The sequence below is a fragment of the Eretmochelys imbricata genome, chromosome 9 (genome assembly GCF_965152235.1).
Source record: "Eretmochelys imbricata isolate rEreImb1 chromosome 9, rEreImb1.hap1, whole genome shotgun sequence".
Classification (NCBI taxonomy): domain Eukaryota; kingdom Metazoa; phylum Chordata; order Testudines; family Cheloniidae; genus Eretmochelys; species Eretmochelys imbricata.
Genome location: NC_135580.1, coordinates 616,048 through 635,390, shown reverse-complemented (window position 1 = coordinate 635,390; position 19,343 = coordinate 616,048). Strand labels below are relative to the sequence as shown.

Sequence of the window (19,343 nt, the reverse complement as noted above, 5' to 3'; positions counted from 1 at the left end):
GTTTCTAGTCATACTAAGCTCAACATTATTCACTATTTTTGTCAGTGATCATCTAGTAAATATAAAATCACTGCTGATAAAATTTGCAGATGACACAAAGATTGGTGGAGTGGTAATTAATGATGAGGAAGGGCAGTCATACAGAGTGATCTGGATTGTTTCGGAACCTGGTCCCATTGAAGCAAAATCTGTTTTAATACAGCCAAATATAAGGTAATACGTCTGGATGCAAAGAATGTAGACCAGTCTTATAGAATGGGGGACTGTATTTTGAAAAGCAGCAACTGTATCTTGTTAACTAGCTCAGGGACCATGGAGGATACCTATAAGGCAGGGGTGGGCAAACTACGGCCTACGGGCTGAATTCAGCCAGCCAGCCATTTTAAGCTGGCCCTCGAGCTTCAGCTGGGGAGCGCGGTCTGGGGCCGCTCCATGCAGCTCCCAGAAGCAGCCGCATGGCCCCACTCCAGTGCTCCAGCCAGGGCGCAGGGTTGGGGGCCGCTCCATGTGGCTCCCAGAAGCCATGGCATGGCTCCTGTCCGGCGCTCCAGCTAGGGAGCAGGGTCGGGTGCCACTCCACCTGGCTCCCGGAAGCAGCGGCATGGATGTGCTCCAATGGTCTCCTCCACGTAGGAGCTGAAGAAGGGACATGCCGCTGCTTCCGGGAGCCACCTGAGGTAAGCACCTCCCAGAGCCTGCACCCCTGAGTCTCTCCCCATGCCCCAGCCCTGATTCCCCCTCCCAACATCCAAACCCCTCGATCCCAGACCTGAGCACCCTCCTGCACCCCAAACCCCTCATCCCCAGCTCCACCCCAGAACCTGCACCCCAACCCTCTGCCCTGATCCCCTTCCCACCCTCCAAACCCCTGGTCCCAGCCCAGAGCACCCTCCTACATTCCAAACTTCTCATCCCCAGCCCACCCCAGAGCCCGCACCCCCAGCTGGAGCCATCACCCCCTCCCCCCCGCACCCCACTCCCCTGCTCCAGACCGGAGCCCCCTCCCTCACCCTGAATGCCTCATTTCTGGCTCCACCCCAGAGCCTGCACCCCCAACCAGAGCCCTCACACCCTCACGCACCCCAACCCCAATTTTGTGAGCATTCATGGCCCACCATACAATTTCTATTCCCAGATGTAGCCCTTGGGGCAAAAAGTTTGCCCACCCCTGCTATAAGGCCTCATTAAGAGCTGCTTGCAAGGCCTGGCATAGTGTGGGGGCCTGGGATGAGAGGCTGTGTCAGAGGTGGGGTCGCAGCACCGCAGAATTTCTTGCCCTGGGAGGTGCCATAAGTTAGACAAGCCCTCAAGGGTGTCTAAATTACAGCCTCTTCAGCCCCTGGAACAACCCAGAACTGGGAGGTTACAAAGGCGTGGCTTAGTTAAATCCACCTGATCCCCTCTCCCCCACACTGAATTCTGCACTGTGCCTCTAAGAGGCACAGCACAGAATCTCACCCCAAACATGCTAATAAAATTTCACTCTTCCTTTCATGAAGATTTTCTCTTCATGTGCCAATTACTCCTCGGAATCCTGGAATAACTTTACCCTAATAGTTTATTCCTATAGCTGAAATAGAAATGCTGGGAACTTAACAATACTCTCTCAGGTGCAATAAGGTTTGAATAATTGCTTCCTGGCTTGTTGATCCTTCATGTTGGCTCCATCATTGATTTTTTTCCCCCATAGCACTACTCAGCAGCATCTGCTCTTCCTCTTCCTGTATGCATGTTCCTCCCATATCATATCTTCATAGAGTTCAAGACAGAAAGGACCAATGTGATCATCTTTTAGTCTGACTTCCTGTATAACACAGGTCACAGAACGTTCCCAAAATAATTCCTAGAGCAGATCTTTCAGAAAAATATCCAAATTTGATTTAAAAATTGCCAGTGATGGAAAATCCAACATGATCTTTGCTAAATTGTTCCAATGGTTAATTACCCTCACTGTTAAAAATTTCACCTTATTTCCAGTCTGAATTTATCTAGCTTCAACTTCTAGCCATTGGATCATGTTATACCTTTGTCTGCTAGATTGAAGAGCCCTGTATTATAAAATTTCTGTTCCCCAGGTACAGTAGAACCTTAGAGTTATGAACACCTCGGGAATGGAAGTTGTTCATAACTCGGAAATGTTTGTGACTGAACAAAGCATTATGGTTCTTTCAAAAGTTTAAAACTGAACATTGATTTAATACAGCTTTGAAAGTTTAGTAGGGAAGAAAAATGCTGCTTTTAACCATCTTAATTTAAATGAAACAAGCACAGAAACAGTTTCCTTACCTTATCAAATCTTTTTTGTTAAACTTTCCCTTTATTTTTTTAGTAGTTTATGTTTAACACAGTATGGTACTGTATTTTTTTTTCTTTTTTGGTCTCTGCTGCTGCCTGATTGTGTACATCTGGTTCCAACTGAGGTGTATGGTTGACCAGTCAGTTCGTAACTCTGGTGTTCATATGCAGCCCATGTGACCTCCTCAGGGCCATACAGGTAATATATACGTTGTGTGGATGTGGCCCACATAACACACAGAGAGCTGCATATGCTGCCCACAGTGGTAAATAGGTTGAGAACCACTGACCTAAACAGTTGAAGATTCTTGCATTGTTGACTGTAAAGCATATCTCCCAATCCCTTAATCATTCTCATGACCTTTCTCTGAACCCTCTCAAATATATCAACATTCTTCCTGAATTCCCCCATAATTTTTCCAACCCAAGAATTACATGATTGTGCTCATACATGAGAGCCAGAAAGTGAAAGTGATTAAAAATAAATGTGAAACTGACCAGTGCATTTTGCTTACACAAGCTTTGTGAACTGCAAAAATTAACAAAAGCCAAACATAATGAAGGTGAATTAGGTTTAAAAAGTTATTTCAGTTTCAATAATCAAACAGTGATCACCATTAAGAAGTCAACATTTGCACAGTTACCAGACACTGGTATCTGAGAAGCCATAGTTATTGCTTATGCTTAGAAGGGGACAATGATTCTTAAGCTTCTTTAGCACAAAACACATTATAAAATGGATATTGTCTCATGAGTACTTCCCAGCATTCACTATCACTCAGGCCACCTGCCTTCCCATTCACAATTGGGCAGGTTCTCTCTGTCACAGTTCAGGGCAACTGCATCTATATTCCTCCATCCTGGTCCACCAACAGCACCTACTGCAGGTTCCCTGCTCCTCAGCCATCACCTCTCTTGGGCAGAGACCTGCATCTCTTTCCTTCATGACCAGGGTTTTCACCAGCTGCACTGTCTCCTGTCTACTCTGTGTTATCTATAAAAGAAAAGGAGTACTTGTGGCACCTTAGAGACTAACCAATTTATTTGAGCATAAGCTTTCGTGAGCTACAGCTCACTTCATCAGATGCATACTGTGGAAAATACAGAAGATGTTTTTATACACACAGACCATGAAAAAATGGGTGTTTATCACTACAAAAGGTTTTCTCTCCCCCCACCCCACTCTCCTGCTGGTAATAGCTTATGTAAAGTGATCACTCTCCTTACAATGTGTATGATAATCAAGGTGGGCCATTTCCAGCACAAATCCAGGTTTTCTCCCCACCCCTTCCCCACCCACCTCCAAACCCACTCTCCTGTTGGTAATAGCTTATCTAAAGTGATCACTCTCTTTACAATGTGTATGATAATCAACACATTGTAAGGAGAGTGATCACTTTAGATAAGCTATTACCAATGGAGGGGGGAAGAAAACCTGGATTTGTGCTGGAAATGGCCCATCTTGATTATCATACACATTGTAAGGAGAGTGATCATTTTACATAAGCTATTACCAGCAGGAGACTGGGGTGGGGGGAGAGAAAATCTTTATCACTACAAAACACCCATTTTTTCATGGTCTGTATGTATAAAAACATCTGTATTTTCCACAGTATGCATCCGATGAAGTGAGCTGTAGCTCACGAAAGCTTATGGTCAAATAAATTTGTTAGTCTCTAAGGTGCCACAAGTACTCTTTTTCTTTTTGCGAATACAGACTAACACGGCTGTTACTCTGAAACCTGTGTTATCTATAGTAAGCCAGTCTGCCTAAAAGGCCAGCATTGCACTTTGCTTTCTCTCCAGAGGCTATTAACAGCGTAATGTCCTGCAGTTATAAATTACCATATGGCTCTTTTTAAGCAATTACATTTATTCTTAATGTGTAAGTACTACAGAGCAACATATTAAAAACAATAAAACACACATGCGAAACACATGTTAAAAAGCTTACCAGAGTCACCCCAACTCCAACATTGCACTCTGATAGCTGTCAGTCCTTCCAATCCTTCTGCAAGGACTGGGCTCCCTGTCTTGGGCAGAACGAAAGCCCTGAGTCAGTTTAAACTCAGGCTATTTATCCAAAAGTCCTTTCTTTGTCCATTGGTCTCTGGAGAATCCAGTTTGATTTGATACATACAAGCATCTCCAGAAGCTGATACCTCTGTGTGGGGTGACGGGAAAGCAGTTACAACCTGCCTGATTTACCTTAGTCACCACCTGGTGTTTTTAGTTCCTGGAGGAGCTGTGGTAGCCCTCCGCCATGGTGTAGAACACAATCATACATAAACCATTCATTTAAAACAATGGACCCCATTGCAGTATCTGTCACATCTCCCCCCAGAAAGGTTACATACACTCCCAACCCACAATAATACATACACTTAATACAATACAGTCTTTCAAGGATATTGCAGGAAATTTCCATATTTGTCACAACCTCTTCCCATGTCTGATTATATAACATCACCTTGGCAAATACTGAAAAATGCTTACATGATAAAGTTATATTAGGAAACTAATGTATTTTTAGCATCTTTTACTGCTATTTATAAGCCAGCGAAAATGAGGAGCAGCCAGAACCATTTGACCAACCAGCTCTCCACACACCACCAACAAATGCTCCCTGGGCCATAATTTGAAAACCTCTGAAATGGGTGCAGTATCTTAGGTACTCCTGGGTAGCAACTGTGGGCAAATATTTACCAGCAGGAGAGTGGGTCTGTGTGTGTGTGGGGGAAGAAAACCTGGATTTGTGCTGGAAATGGCCCACCTTGATTATCATACACATTGTAAGGAGAGTGATCACTTTACATAAGCTATTACCAGCAGGAGAGTGGGGTGGGGGGAGAGAAAATCTTTTGTAGTGATAAACACCCATTTTTTCATGGTCTGTATGTATAAAAACATCTTCTGTATTTTCCACAGTATGGATCTGATGAAGTGAGCTGTAGCTCACGAAAGCTTATGGTCAAATAAATTTGTTAGTCTCTAAGGTGCCACAAGTACTCCTTTTCTTTTTGCTAATACAGACTAACACGGCTGTTACTCTGAAACCTGTGTTATCTATAGTAAGCCAGTCTGCCTAAAAGGCCAGCATTGCACTTTGCTTTCTCTCCAGAGGCTATTAACAGCGTAATGTCCTGCAGTTATAAATTACCATACGGCTCTTTTTAAGCAATTACATTTATTCTTAATGTGTAAGTACTACAGAGCAACATATTAAAAACAATAAAACACACATGCGAAACACATGTTAAAAAGCTTACCAGAGTCACCCCCAACTCCAACATTGCGCTCTGATAGCTGTCAGTCCTTCCAATCCTTCTGCAAGGACTGGGCTCCCTGTCTTGGGCAGAACGAAAGCCCTGAGTCAGTTTAAACTCAGGCAATTTATCCAAAAGTCCTTTCTTTGTCCATTGGTCTCTGGAGAATCCAGTTTGATTTGATACATACAAGCATCTCCAGAAGCTGATACCTCTGTGTGGGGTGACGGGAAAGCAGTTACAACCTGCCTGATTTACCTTAGTCACCACCTGGTGTTTTTAGTTCCTGGAGGAGCTGTGGTAGCCCTCCGCCATGGTGTAGAACACAATCATACATAAACCATTCATTTAAAACAATGGACCCCATTGCAGTATCTGTCACATCTCCCCCCAGAAAGGTTACATACACTCCCAACCCACAATAATACATACACTTAATACAATACAGTCTTTCAAGGATATTGCAGGAAATTTCCATATTTGTCACAACCTCTTCCCATGTCTGATTATATAACATCACCTTGGCAAATACTGAAAAATGCTTACATGATAAAGTTATATTAGGAAACTAATGTATTTTTAGCATCTTTTACTGCTATTTATAAGCCAGCGATAATGAGGAGCAGCCAGAACCATTTGACCTACCAGCTCTCCACACACCACCAACAAATGCTCCCTGGGCCATAATTTGAAAACCTCTGGAATGGGTGCAGTATCTTAGGTACTCCTGGGTAGCAACTGTGGGCAAATATTTACCAGCAGGAGAGTGGGTTTGTGTATGTGGGGGGGGAGAAAACCTTGATTTGTGCTGGAAATGGCCCAACTTGATTATCATACACATTGTAATGAGAGTGATCACTTTAGATAAGCTATTACCAGCAGGAGAGTGGGGTGGGGGGAGGTATTTTTTCATGCTTTGTGTGTATAAAAAGATCTTCTACACTTTCCACAGTATGCATCCGACGAAGTGAGCGGTAGCTCACGAAAGCTTATGCTCAAATAAATTGGTTAGTCTCTAAGGTGCCACAAGTACTCCTTTTCTTTTTGCGAATACAGACTAACCCGGCTGCTACTCTGAAACCTGTTAAATGATTGCAGTCTTACTTCTTGTCCTGTGCTCAGTGGTTAAGGAGAAAAATTTATCACTCTCCTCTTTATAACTACCTTTTACATACTTGAAGACTGTTATCATGTCCCCCCTCAGTTTTCTCTTCTCCAGACTAAACACACCCAATTTTTTTCATACTTTCTTAGTAGGTCATGTATTCTAGACCTTTAATCATTTTTGTTACTCTCTTCTAGATTTTCTCCAATTTGTCCACATCTTTCCCCAAGTGTGGTGCCCAGAACTGGACACAATATTCCAGTTGAGGACTTATCAGCGCTGAGTAGAGTGGAAGAATTACTTCATGTCTTGCTTGCAACACTCCTGCTAATACATCCCAGGATGATGTTTGCCTTTTTTTGCAACAGTATTGCATTGTTGATTCATATTTAAGTTGGTGATCCACTGTCTCCTAGATTCTTTTCTGTAGTACTCCTTCCTAGACAGTTGTTTCCTATTTTGTATTTATGTAATTGATTATTAATGTGAAGACCTACAGAGCAGTTGCTAACTTTTCACAGGAGGTTGGAAGTCAACTTCATTTTGTATTCTGTCTGATGGTCATGTTTTTTCTATCATGTGATAGTTCATCTCTGTACATCATTGGTGAGACCATTTCTACAATACTGTGTCCATTTCTGATGTCCACACTGTGAAAAGATGTTGAAAAACTAGAAAGGATTCAGAAAAAAAGGTACAAGAATGATTTGAAGTCTGGAAAGTTTGACTTACAGAGGAAGACTAAAGAAGTTCAGTTTATTTATTTTATCCAAGGTTTAGAGGTGATTTGATTATGGTATAAAAATATGTATAAAGGGAGAAGATTTCTGATAGCGGAGGACTCTTTAAATTGGCAGACAAAATCATAAGATCCTATGCCAAGCAGTTAAAGGTCGACAAATACAGAGTAGAAAAAGGGCTCTAATTTTTAGCAGTGACAGTCATTAACCATTGGGACAACTTACCTACCAATGTGATAGATTTGTCATCCCTTCAAGCCATTGGATGTGTTTCTAAAAGAGAGATTGTAGCTCACCGAGAAGTTATGTCTTGATTAAAGGACTGGTGGAATTCTCTGGTTTGTCTTATAGAGGAGAAAAGGAGTACTTGTGGCACCTTGGAGACTAACCAATTTATTTGAGCTCACGAAAGCTTATGCTCAGATAAATTGGTTAGTCTCTAAGGTGCCACAAGTACTCCTTTTCTTTTCTTTTTGTGAATACAAACTAACACAGCTGCTACTCTGAAACCTTATAGAGGAGGTTAGACTAGAGGATCATAATCGTCCCCTCTGGCATTAAAAACCTATGCATCTAAGTGCTTTAGGGCCACATGCTGTTTTCACCCACTAGTTCCTGCTTCTCCTCGGTAGGTTGCATCAGCTGAGACACTGCATGCTCTTGGGAGGGAGTCGCTGAGATTTTCCAATACGACAGCGCAAAGACACGTTTATGGTCCTTAATGTCTACACTCCTGAGTGTCTCTTTAAGAAATTCCTTATGATGGGCTTTTAATTGTGTGTGGGTGGTGACAGGGGGCCAGCAGCCTTCAGCACTTCGTGCACCACTACTGAACGGGTATTAACTGCTCGGCGAAGGCACAGGGCGCGTGCGAGCACGGGCGGCTACCCCGCAGCCCCAGCACCGTATGAAGCCCTGCCGCCCCACGAACGGCTCTGCAAGAGCGCGGGACCCGCGGCAATTTTCTTGCAGCCCCCGCTACTTTTTACAGCGGCTGACCAACCCATAACCCTAAGAACAGGAGCCTGCCCTGCGTCCCCGCCTCGGTACTTCGGCGTGCGCGGCCCACCCCAGCCGGCAGCCCGGGCTTGCTCCCTGGAGCTGCGCAGCGGCCGCGCGGCCCCGCACCTGTTGCTCGGCTCACTGTGGCCGGGGCTTTGCGGGGCCGCCGCACGCGGCAGCCGGGCGGGGCAGGGCACATTCCTGCGCCTCTGTGAAGACGGGAGCGCGTGGGGCCGCCGCGGCTCCGGCTCCGGCTGCGGCTTCCCCGGGGGGCGGGCGCGGCCCCTTTAAGCCGGCGGGGCGCACTCACCTTGCCTCCCCCTTGAGGTGCCAGCCCCGGGCCGAGCTGACTCCTGATTGGGCGGCCGCCGGGCCCGGTCACGTGGCGGCTGCGAGTCTCTCCACAGCCTCCAGGCCGCCATCTTGGCTGGAAAGTTTGGAATTTCCAGCGGAGCGGAGCGGGGCGAGGCGGCGGTGGGAGGGAGCGCGCGCTAGAGCAGCCCCCACCGCGCCGCCCTGCCCTACCCTGCCCTGAGGGAGTCTCGGGCCCGCTTCTCCCCGCGGGTAGCCGCCGCCGCCGCTCCGAGCGGGCTGCCCCGTCCCGGCTGCGCTCCGGAGCCCCGGGGTCTGGTCTCGTCCCGCCCGCCCGCGAGTGCGGGGAAAGGCTCCGGCGGGACCGGGCGGCTCCGGCGGCCGGTCCGTGCCCCGCGCCAAGTCGAGGAGGGCGGCGGCGGCCGTGCTCGCCCTGCCCGAGCCGAGCGGCCGGGGTCCGGCCGTGCCTCGCTCCCGGGCGTCCCTTCGGCTTCGGCGGCGGCGGCCGGGGAGCACCATGCCCGTCCGGAAGCAAGGTGAGGCCCCGCTGCCCCCGAGCGGCGGGAGCTGCCCCCCGCGAACTTTCTCTCAGCGCCGCCGCGCGAGTCCCCGCGCTCGGGGCGCCTCAGCCGCTGTTCCGCCCGCGCGCGCCGCCCCTGCGGCCGGCTGTGCCGCTCTTCGTTTCCCCGCTCACGCAAGCGCTCGCTGAGCGCGCCAGGGGTTCCGCTTCCAGCCGTTTTCTTTCACGTAACACAGAGCCTGCCCTGTGTTTGTACTGGGGAAATCCGTGTCCGCCAAGCGGAAATCTGCACCCCACTTTCGTGCCGCTAAAGTGTGAAGCTGTGCAGCTTGTTCCTGAAACCCTGGGACCCGATGAGCCGGTTAAGGAGGAGGCAGCTGGATAGTTTTATTAGATGTGCACGTGGGCAACGTAATTCTTTCATAAAAAAAACCTGCTTTAGAAAAATCTTCTGCCTTGTTGGAAAAAACACATTTATTTGTGCAATTTATAAACCGGTAATAAAGAACTTCTGACGAACTTGGCAGTTATTTAAGTTGGGTTAATTGAGGGTGTGATATAAAGAATTGCTGTATGGACTAAAGTTGGTGCAGTTCTGATCGTTTTCCCCTTATGTTATGGTGGTGTTTAGTTTTAATTTTTTGTTTTATTTTTTTTTTGCAGATACCCAGCGAGCTTTGCGCCTCCTGGAGGAATACCGCTCCAAATTGAGCCAAAGTGAGGACAGACAGCTGAGAAACTCCATAGAGCGTGTCATTAATATTTTCCAGAGCAACCTTTTCCAGGCTTTGATAGGTAGATGTCAAAACTTTTTCGTACACTCATTCCAGTTTTTGCTCACAGCCTTAGATATACATAGTGGTATGATGGACAGCTTATAACAGAGTATTATACTTTTAGTGTGACTCTAGTGTAACAGGTTTAAATGGAAAAGATTTAAATTACCAAGGTTCTGTTGTAGAAACGTAGGGGCAATCAAAATAAGCAGAACTGTGTTTTCAGCGTTTTCTTTAAAAGCACGCATGTACTTGTTTTTTCCCCTGCTCCTTTTCCTCTGACAAACCCTAGTCTTGCTTTGAGTTTGTCTCATTAAAGAAAAGCTCGTGACAATGACCTCATCTTCATTGCTTACTTCCATTTCAGAAGCTCTCTACAAACACAAGTTTACATTTCTGATTCAGAACAGTTCAGACCTTTTTCTGGTACTTCTCTTTGCCAGTCAGTTGGGTGCAGTCTATCTTGTGGTGAAAAGCTAAGCCAAGCTTTGAGGGACACATGTACCAGGGTTAATTTGTGGGTCAAACTTCTGAAGCTTTACACCTAAGGCATTTGGGGTTATGCACTAAGTAGTGCTTCTCTCCCTTTTGCACTTCTTTTCTGTAGTATTTTAGTTGGAAGACTTTGTATTGGCTAGCAGACTTACAATTCTTTTTCTCAGTGGAAGTCCCTAAAATAGAATTCTACCTTTTGATCCCTCTCTCCAGCAAACAAGAAATTGTTTTTTCTAACTGCTCCCACTCAGAGATGTAATGACTTTCCCTCAGGCCAAAGCAGCTGAATCTGGCTCAAAACCATTCAATGCCACTCCTTGCAACTGATCAGAGATTCACAGCAGTATAGGACAAGACAGTTGATTGCTGTCTGCTTTGGTTCTTAGGATCTAAACCAGGGGTGGCCAGCTTGATCCTGAGAAGGAGCTAGTATTTACTAGTGTATATTGCCAGAGAGCCACAGTAATACATCAGCAGCCCCTCATCAGCTCCCCCGCCCCGCTCCCAGCGCCTCCCGCTCCCTCCTGATCAGCTTGTTTCGTGGTGTGCAGGAGGCTCTGGGGGGAGAGGGGGAGGAGGCAGGAAGGGGTGGAGTGGGAGCAGGACCTGTGGCAGAGCCAGGGGTTGAGCAGTGAGTACCCCCGGGCACCTTGGAAAGTTGGCGCCTGTAGTTCCAGCCCCAGAGTCTAAGGAGCCGCACATTAACCTCTGAAGAGCTGCATGAGGCTCCGGAGCCACAGGTTGGCCACTTCTGACCTAAATTCTGGTCTCTTGCATGACAGTTGTTGGCTTTTGATACTGTAGCTTGTGAACCATGGTGCTTTTTTTCATTTATGCTCTCACGCTATCGACATGTTAAGTAGGAAAGTAGTCTTATCAGCTTTGTTGTAACTTGCAAAACTTTAATCTGGATCTGATGTTACATTATATAAAGGAGAAGTAACATGCACTGTCTTCTATTTGCAAGGGGAGGAAGCAAGGATGTGTTGCTGCAAGTGGCACTAACCAGACAATGTGTAGCATTTATAGTAAGGGGTCTGTCAATGTTGCTTTTATGAATCACTTTGCAGGGCTTTATAGCTAGTCCTGTTCAGATCAAATTTGGTGAAACTGCTTGGTGCACAAGTTAGAGAGACAAAGTGGGTGAGGTAATATCTTTTATTGGACCAACTTTGTCTGTTGGTGAGAGAGACAACCTGGGTCTGACACGGCTATAACTACACTGCATACAATATGGCGCACAAATTGTCAGCTCAAATGCATCAGTGATTCAGATAGTTGCATAGAGAATACACTTATAAAGTTTGCGGACGATACCAAGCTGGGAGGGGTGCAAGTGCTTTGGAGGATAGGATTAAAATTCAAAATGATCTGGACAAACTGGAGAAATGGTCTGAAATAAATAGGATGAAATTCAATAAGAACAAATGCAAAGTACTCCATTTAGGAAGGAACAATCAGTTGTACACATACAAATGGGAAATGACTGTTTAGGAAGGAGTACTGGGGAAAGGGGTTTGGGGGTCATAGTAGACCATAAGCTAAATATGAGTCAACAGTGTAACACTGTTGCAAAAAAACTAAAAGCGAACATCATTCTGGGGTGTATTAGCAGGAGTGTTGTAAGCAAGACACGAGAAGTAATTCTTCCGTTTTATTCCGTACTGATTAGGCCTCAGCTGGAGTATTGTGTCCAGTTCTGGGCTCCACATTTCAGAAAAGATGTGGACAAATTGGAGAAAGGCCAGAGGAGTAACAAAAATGATTAAAGGTCTAGAAAACATGACCTATGAGGGAAGATAGAAAAAATTGGGTTTGTTTAGTCTGGAGAAGAGAAGACTGAGAGGGGACATGATTACAGTTTTCAAGTACATAAAAGGATTTTACAAGGAGGAGGGAGAAAAATTGTTGTTGTTAACCTCCTGAGGATAGGACAAGAAGCAATGGGCTTAAATTGCAGCAAGGGAGGTTTACATTAGAAAAAACTTCCTAACTGTTAGGGTGATTAAACACTGGAATAAATTGGCTGGGAATGGTGAACCGTGGCCACTGGGGGCTGCGGGCGGCCTTGCCTGCGGATGATCAATGTAAACACTGTCTCGTGGCCCGCCAGCGGATTACCCTGACAGGCCGCAGGTTGCCCACCACTGGTCTAGATAATACTTAGTCCTGCCGTGAGTGCAGGGGACTGGACTAGATGACCTCTCGAGGTCCCTTCCAGTTCTATGATACCTGTTTTTCTCATTCATTAAAAATATTTCAATGTAGTGTCTTTTGAATGATGATTCTGTATAGTTCTAGCATTCCTCGTTTCTCCACTACTGTAACAGTAATTGAGTTAATATGCTCACCCCACATCCCTTTGTGTGAAGGCATTGTAGCACATACAGTGGTTCAGGAACTGCCTGTTCCACAACAGGTGAGAGAGAAATAGTTTGTCATTCTTCAGTTGGCATTTCATTGTTTTTATGGGATGCAATCCACATCCAAAGATGAGGAAACTCATGCCTTTAAGAATGTTCTATGAATTTTAATGCAGTCTCATTTTTAAATGTTTTTTTAATTTAGCAAACAAACTTCAGCCATTTTGATTGTAAAGATAAAGATTGCTGTCTGTGGCAGTGGAATGGACCTTCAGTTTTTCCTTTCTGGAGAGTTTTTATTGTAAATTTTCTCATGCAGATTGATCCTGCAGTACATTAATACCTCTAAGGCTATGTCTACACTACCACTTACGTTGGTATAACTTCTGTCACTCAGGGGTGTGAATGAACCATCCCCCTGAATTTGGAGATGTCTTTAGCCATTGTGAAGGTTCCAAAAGGCAGACTGCATATGGAATCCGGTGAAAACTGTATTTCCAGGAGTGAACGTTTTACTGGAGACTTCCAAATTAAACAATGAGGTAGTTAAGCACATGTTTATCTCCAGTTTAGAGAGTTCTGTGAAATGCTTTTATTTAGACTTGCTTTAATTGCCATTTTCCCAGAAATCAATCCAGTTAGACCTACCTTTCCGCAGTGGATTCTGGTAACATTAAATTAATACAAATATAGTGACCTTAATGTCAGTTTGAAAATGAATGGTGTAGTTTAAATTGACATTCATAACGGATTAGCTTTTCTCAATATAAGTAACTTCTCTTAGTTTGTGTTTTCCTAGTTGTATTTAGAATAGCCTTTTTTAGCTACTCTGAGTAATTCTCTTGTCGCGGTTTAGTTTATTAAGTGATAGAGGGAGAAGGGATAGGATTTGTTAACCTTAGTTTGATTAAAAATTTGATGTCCATCTGATCTTAATTAGATGGAAGGCTGGAGGGAAGAATTTGTGTATATTTACATAACTGATCTGATGCTATCAGGAAAAAGAGAGTGTGATTTCTGCTTATAAACTGAGAGAAAATCATTTGTTTTTATAACCGAAACCTGTTTGTTTTGTTTAATGGCATTTCTGCTTTAGCAAGACTACTTAATGGAAATGGTCTTCTGAAAATGCTACTCTTTTATAACTGTAGGAGACAGTTTTCTATTTGCTGAATTGTCCATTCTCCTGCGAGTGGATTCCAGAAGTGCTCCTTTCCTTTTTCATCAGCACAGATGTAAAGCAAAGTGGAACTTGAGTGCTCTTTCTATACCATGGCAGTAGAGAGCTGGCTCTGTTGCCTCTTTTTTTTGCATCAGTTTTGTTCTCTGACTCCAAGCAAAGTAATACAGCAATTTTAAGTCATTTTGTAGCTAAGAATGTGTAGACTGAGTTAAATATATTTTCTTTTTAATTCTTCACCTTCAGAGAAAACATTTTTAGTTGTTGAAAGTTCAGCTACTACATCTGTATCTGGAATCCACATAGGTGGGCCTTATGCTCAGGCAGAAGCCCACCAACTTCACTTGGACTTGGCATGGGCATAAGGCAGTGTTTTTCAAACCTTGGGTCATGACCCACTACTGGGTTGCAGCAAGTAAGGCGCTGGGTTGTCTTGGGTTGTCTTGTTCTGTTCAGCACTGCCGACTGGGACATTAAAAGTCCCGTTGGCGGTGCTGACCAGCTAAGGCAGGCTAGTGCCTACCTTTTCCGACACAGCGCTGTGCCCTGGAAGCGGCCAGCAGTGGGTCCAGCTTCTCGGCAGGGGAGCCACGGATCTCCGCGCGCTGCCAACACCCCGAGCACTGGCTCTGCACTCCTATTGGCCGGCACCTGTGGTTGAGAGTTGCACGGAGCCACTTGCTTGCCTCCACCAAGGAGCCAGACCTGCTGCTGGCCACTTCCAGGGAGCAGTGTGGTCCGCGATGCACCCCGATTGCACCGCTGACCGGGAGCCACTGGAGGTAAGTCCATGCCCCAATCCCCTGCGCCAGCCCTGAGCTACCCCAAACCTGGAACCCCTTCCTGCACCTCAAACCCCTCATCCCCGGCCCTACCCCAGAGACTGCACCCCCAGCCCAGAGCGCTGACCCCATCCCATACTCCAACCCTCTGCCCCAGCCCTTAGCGAGCGCCCCCCCCCCCAAACCCAGAGACCCTCCTGCATCCCAAACCCCCCTCATCCCCAGCCCAGAGCCCTGCCCCCTCCCGCATCCCGGCCCCAGCCCTGAGCACCCCCCAAACCTGGAGCCCCTCCTGCACCCGAATCTCTCAGCCCCAGCCCAGAGCCCTGACCCCCTCCCGTACCCCAGCCCCTACCCCAGCTCAGAGCCCCCTCCCACACCCTGAACCCCTATTCCAAGCCCTATCCCACAGCCCTCACCCCTGCACCCCAACCCTCTGTCCCAGCCCTGAGCCGCCCCCCCCTTCCCCCCTCCAAACCCCTCATCCCCAGATCTGTTGGGTTGTGGGCATCAACAATTTTCTTCAACTTGGTCCCCAGAAAAAAAGTTTGAAAACTACTGGCATAAGATATGCCTTGTGGATGCTGCCTTTGCAGGATCCGGACCTAATTGATTCTACACTGTGTTAGTATACTGACTAGATGACTGAAAAAATAACTCCAGGGCGTGTCTGCTATTCCAAGTCCATTATAAGTCTCAAATCTATAGCTGAAATAACAGTAAGATTGGTGTAACCCTGGGTGGAATGATTTTAAGATCAAGCTAATGTAAATCATCAGTTTTAATCAGCAGGCAGGAAACCTTGGTATAAATGATGTTAAACTTGGTTTGCATTTGTACTTTTTAGTCATTTTCTTCAAGAAAGCGTCATTCTGTTGGTTGGTATAATCATTAAAACGTTGATTTACAACCAAATATAGCTTTAACGCTAAAGTTAGCACATCTTTTTGCTAGCCAGGAGGATACGCTACACGTGTATACATATATTTAAATAATTTTACAGTTGAACATCCATTTATTTAGATTCTTTCTTTTTATCTTTGTAAATCATTCACTGAGTATTATGCCATTCACTAACATTCATACATTGTATGCGAAGAGAAAGTGTTTATAATACAATAGGAAAGGGATAGTTATGTACCATAAGTGCACATTAACAAAGCCATAATATTTGCTATGCACTCATATACAAGTCATTATGTGTGTGTATATATGATACTAAAAGCATATCACAGGCATCTAAAACTTGTCCACTGAATGTTTCCACTGAAATTTCATGTCCAAAGAAACCTGTAATGACAATAGCACTTTTCGGCGGTGAGCCTTACATAGAAAAGGTGACAGACATTAGGTTACCAAACTTACATTAAAAAAACACAAGGAAATGCAGAGTTTAGGGTTAAATGTGAATCTGAACTCCCTCCATTTTGTCTAGGTATTGCATGTGTTTCGGAAACAAGCTGCATTGCCCTTGGCATAATAATCTATTCAGTATCTATGCCCATCAGTGCGGTACCTAAGAACATAACGTAACAATGGCCATACTGGGTCAGACCAATGGTCCATCTAATCCAGTATCCTGCCTTCCGACAATGGCTGGTACCAAATACTTCAGAGGGAGTGAACATAGCAGGACAATTATCAAGTCCATCCACTGTTGTCTAGTTCTAGCTTCTGGCAGTCAGAGGTTTATGGACATGTAGAGCCTGGGGTTGCAGATCTGATATAATAGATGATATGTCCAGAAGACCAACTTCTCTCTGACCTTCCCTGATTTATTGTGTTCACATAAGGGTGGATTAAAAGCTGATTTTAAAGAATATCAGTTTTTTCTAATTTAAATAAAAATCCAATTTAAACTATTTTTATTTTAAAAATAAACCTGTTCAATTAAATTTGAAGTTATGAAAACCCATGTTAAGGGCTAAACTTAGTATAATTTATTAAAATCATTTAAATAAATAAAAATATATGGTGCGTCAATGAGCCCTCAAATTTTAATGAGTTAAAGGGATGCTGCTTTTTTATTATATACACAACTAGAAGGGAACGTCTGAGGTCAACTCAAGTGTTAAGTGTCTCAATATTATGAACTGCAAAGTATCAATATTCTTTTCAGTCTTTGCAATGGTACAAAGGCAGATACTTACATTTTTCCAAATGTAAATATCAGTTCCTGTTGCACAGAAATGCTTTTGCCTTAATTACTTTTGGTTTTAGTTTAATAGATGCAGAGAGAATATTTTCTTCATTTGGACTAGTACATTCAAAGTTGAGAAACCAATTGGGAGTTGAAAAAGCAGGAAATCTTGTTTTCCTCTTCCAATCGAGGAATAAAACACAGGTGGGAGAGAACAAGATCTATGAGTTCTAATATATTGAAGGACATGGGGCCAGATTTTCAAAGGTATTTATTTTGGTGCCTAAAGATGCATGCAGGTGCCTACTGGGATTTTCAGAAGCACCTGGGCAGGTTAGGTGCCTAACAGCCATTGAAATCGTTAAGTGTTAAGTTCCTAACCTGCTTTTAGGCACTTTTGAAAATCCCAGTAGGCACTTATCGGCATCTTTGGACACCTAAATACCTTTGAAAAACTGACCCAATGTGTCCAGAAACAGTCAGTTCACTAGCTGCAGTTAATACTTTGTTTAATAAATAGTTTTAAAAGCAAAATGTGTTTTGATATTGTTTTTTCTTGTTACCAGCACATTTAAGGTACTTTTATTTAACTAACAAAAACAATTTTAAAATGAAATGGAGTACTTGTGGCACCTTAGAGACTAACCAATTTATTTGAGCATGAGCTTTCGTGAGCTACAGCTCACTTCATCAGATGCATACTGTGGAAACTGCAGCAGACTTTATATATACACAGAGAATATGAAACAATACCTCCTCCCACCCCACTGTCCTGCTGGTAATAGCTTATCTAAAGTAATCGTCAGGTTAGGCCATTTCCAGCACAAATCCAGGTTTTCTCACCCTCCACCCCCCCACACAAATTCACTCTCCTGCTGGTGATAGCCCATCCAAAGTGACAACTCTTTACACAATAACAATAACATAACTTCATTATCATGCACATTGTGTAAAGAGTTGTCACTTTGGATGGGCTATCACCAGCAGGAGAGTGAATTTGTGTGGGGGGGTGGAGGGTGACAAAACCTGGATTTGTGCTGGAAATGGCCTAACCTGACGATTACTTTAGATAAGCTATTACCAGCAGGACAGTGGGGTGGGAGGAGGTATTGTTTCATATTCTCTGTGTATATATAAAGTCTGCTGCAGTTTCCACAGTATGCATCTGATGAAGTGAGCTGTAGCTCACGAAAGCTCATGCTCAAATAAATTGGTTAGTCTCTAAGGTGCCACAAGTACTCCTTTTCTTTTTGCGAATACAGACTAACACGGCTGTTACTCTGAAACCTGTCAATTTTAAAATGCTGTTTTTGTACATTAACTGATTTCCAGTTTCCATCCAAATTCAGCTAGACAAATCCAGATTAAAAATCTTCATCTCCCGCCAACAAAGCTACCTGCCCTTCGTTGGAGGTGGTTTATTTTGTCGGGGCAGGGGGATCCCTGCGGCTCTGAGCCCCCATGGGTGGTGGGGGCCCCAGAGCTGCCCAGCTCCTTCCCATTTTATCCTGGATATTTTTAGTAAGTCACGGACAGGTCACGGGCAATAAAGAGAAATTCACGGAAGCCCTTGACCTGTCCCTTACTTTTATTAAAAATATCCATGATAAAATCTTAGCCTTACATATTGTCAATTAAAAACATATATGCATAAGTGTGCACAGCAGTATTAGTTAGTTTCGAGAAATAAAATTTATAAAAAGAGGTATGATATACTGTAACTGAAGAGGTTACATGGAGCAACAGCAATTCCATTTTGCAATGCTAACATTGACACTTTTTACACAGGGGACCATAGCAAAAGACAGGGGTGGTGGTGGGGAAGGGATGGGAATATATAGCTTTGTTGGGGAATTAGCTTTGAAAAAGATATTCCAGAGAGTTTAATTTCATGCACCTGCCTTCCCTTTTTATCCACTTATCATGCTGATAACATTCCCTGAGTCACCTGAATTAAATAGATATTTTAAACTGGATGTAGGAGGTGGGGTAAGCACAAAGGATAGATTAGTGCAGGAGCAGTAGAGAGCTGAAATTTCTTCAGAACTTTTGACTGAATACCTTTGTAGGTTTTGGGAATTTTTCTACTATTCTGAGAGCCAATGTGATTCTGCTTATACTTCGTCTGCTAGTTCTTCATTATCCTGAGCAGCTGAGAGCTTGGCAAATGCCACACATGTCTTGAATTGCCTGCCCTGCTCTGAAATAACACACTGACCCTTTGGTCTTTATGAAGCAGTGATCAGTCTCAAGAAAAGTCATGAGTGCACATTACCTGCTCTCTGCTTTCACACAGAAAGCAAGACATTTGACGTGGAATGAATATTCCTTTTTTAAACATACCATGGGTATGAGGAATGCAAGAAA

General features: G+C 44.4%; 1 protein-coding gene and 1 long non-coding RNA gene across 18 annotated transcripts in view; one reads left to right on the top strand and one right to left on the bottom strand.

Annotated features, from left to right (window-relative positions):
• Positions 1 to 8,969, bottom strand: part of LOC144270317 (uncharacterized) — a 78,428-nt gene extending 69,459 nt beyond the window's left edge. The window contains exon 1 of the long non-coding RNA XR_013347145.1: positions 8,719 to 8,969. This is a non-coding gene — a long non-coding RNA (uncharacterized LOC144270317). The remainder of the gene's footprint in view (positions 1 to 8,718) is intronic.
• Positions 8,968 to 19,343, top strand: part of DLG1 (discs large MAGUK scaffold protein 1) — a 451,639-nt gene continuing 441,263 nt past the window's right edge. For all 17 annotated transcript variants that reach the window (XM_077826706.1, XM_077826707.1, XM_077826705.1 and 14 more), the window contains exons 1-2: positions 8,968 to 9,256; positions 9,904 to 10,035. In XM_077826706.1, the coding sequence (XP_077682832.1) occupies positions 9,238 to 9,256; positions 9,904 to 10,035 (151 nt within the window). In that variant the 5' untranslated portion in view covers positions 8,968 to 9,237. The remainder of the gene's footprint in view (positions 9,257 to 9,903; positions 10,036 to 19,343) is intronic.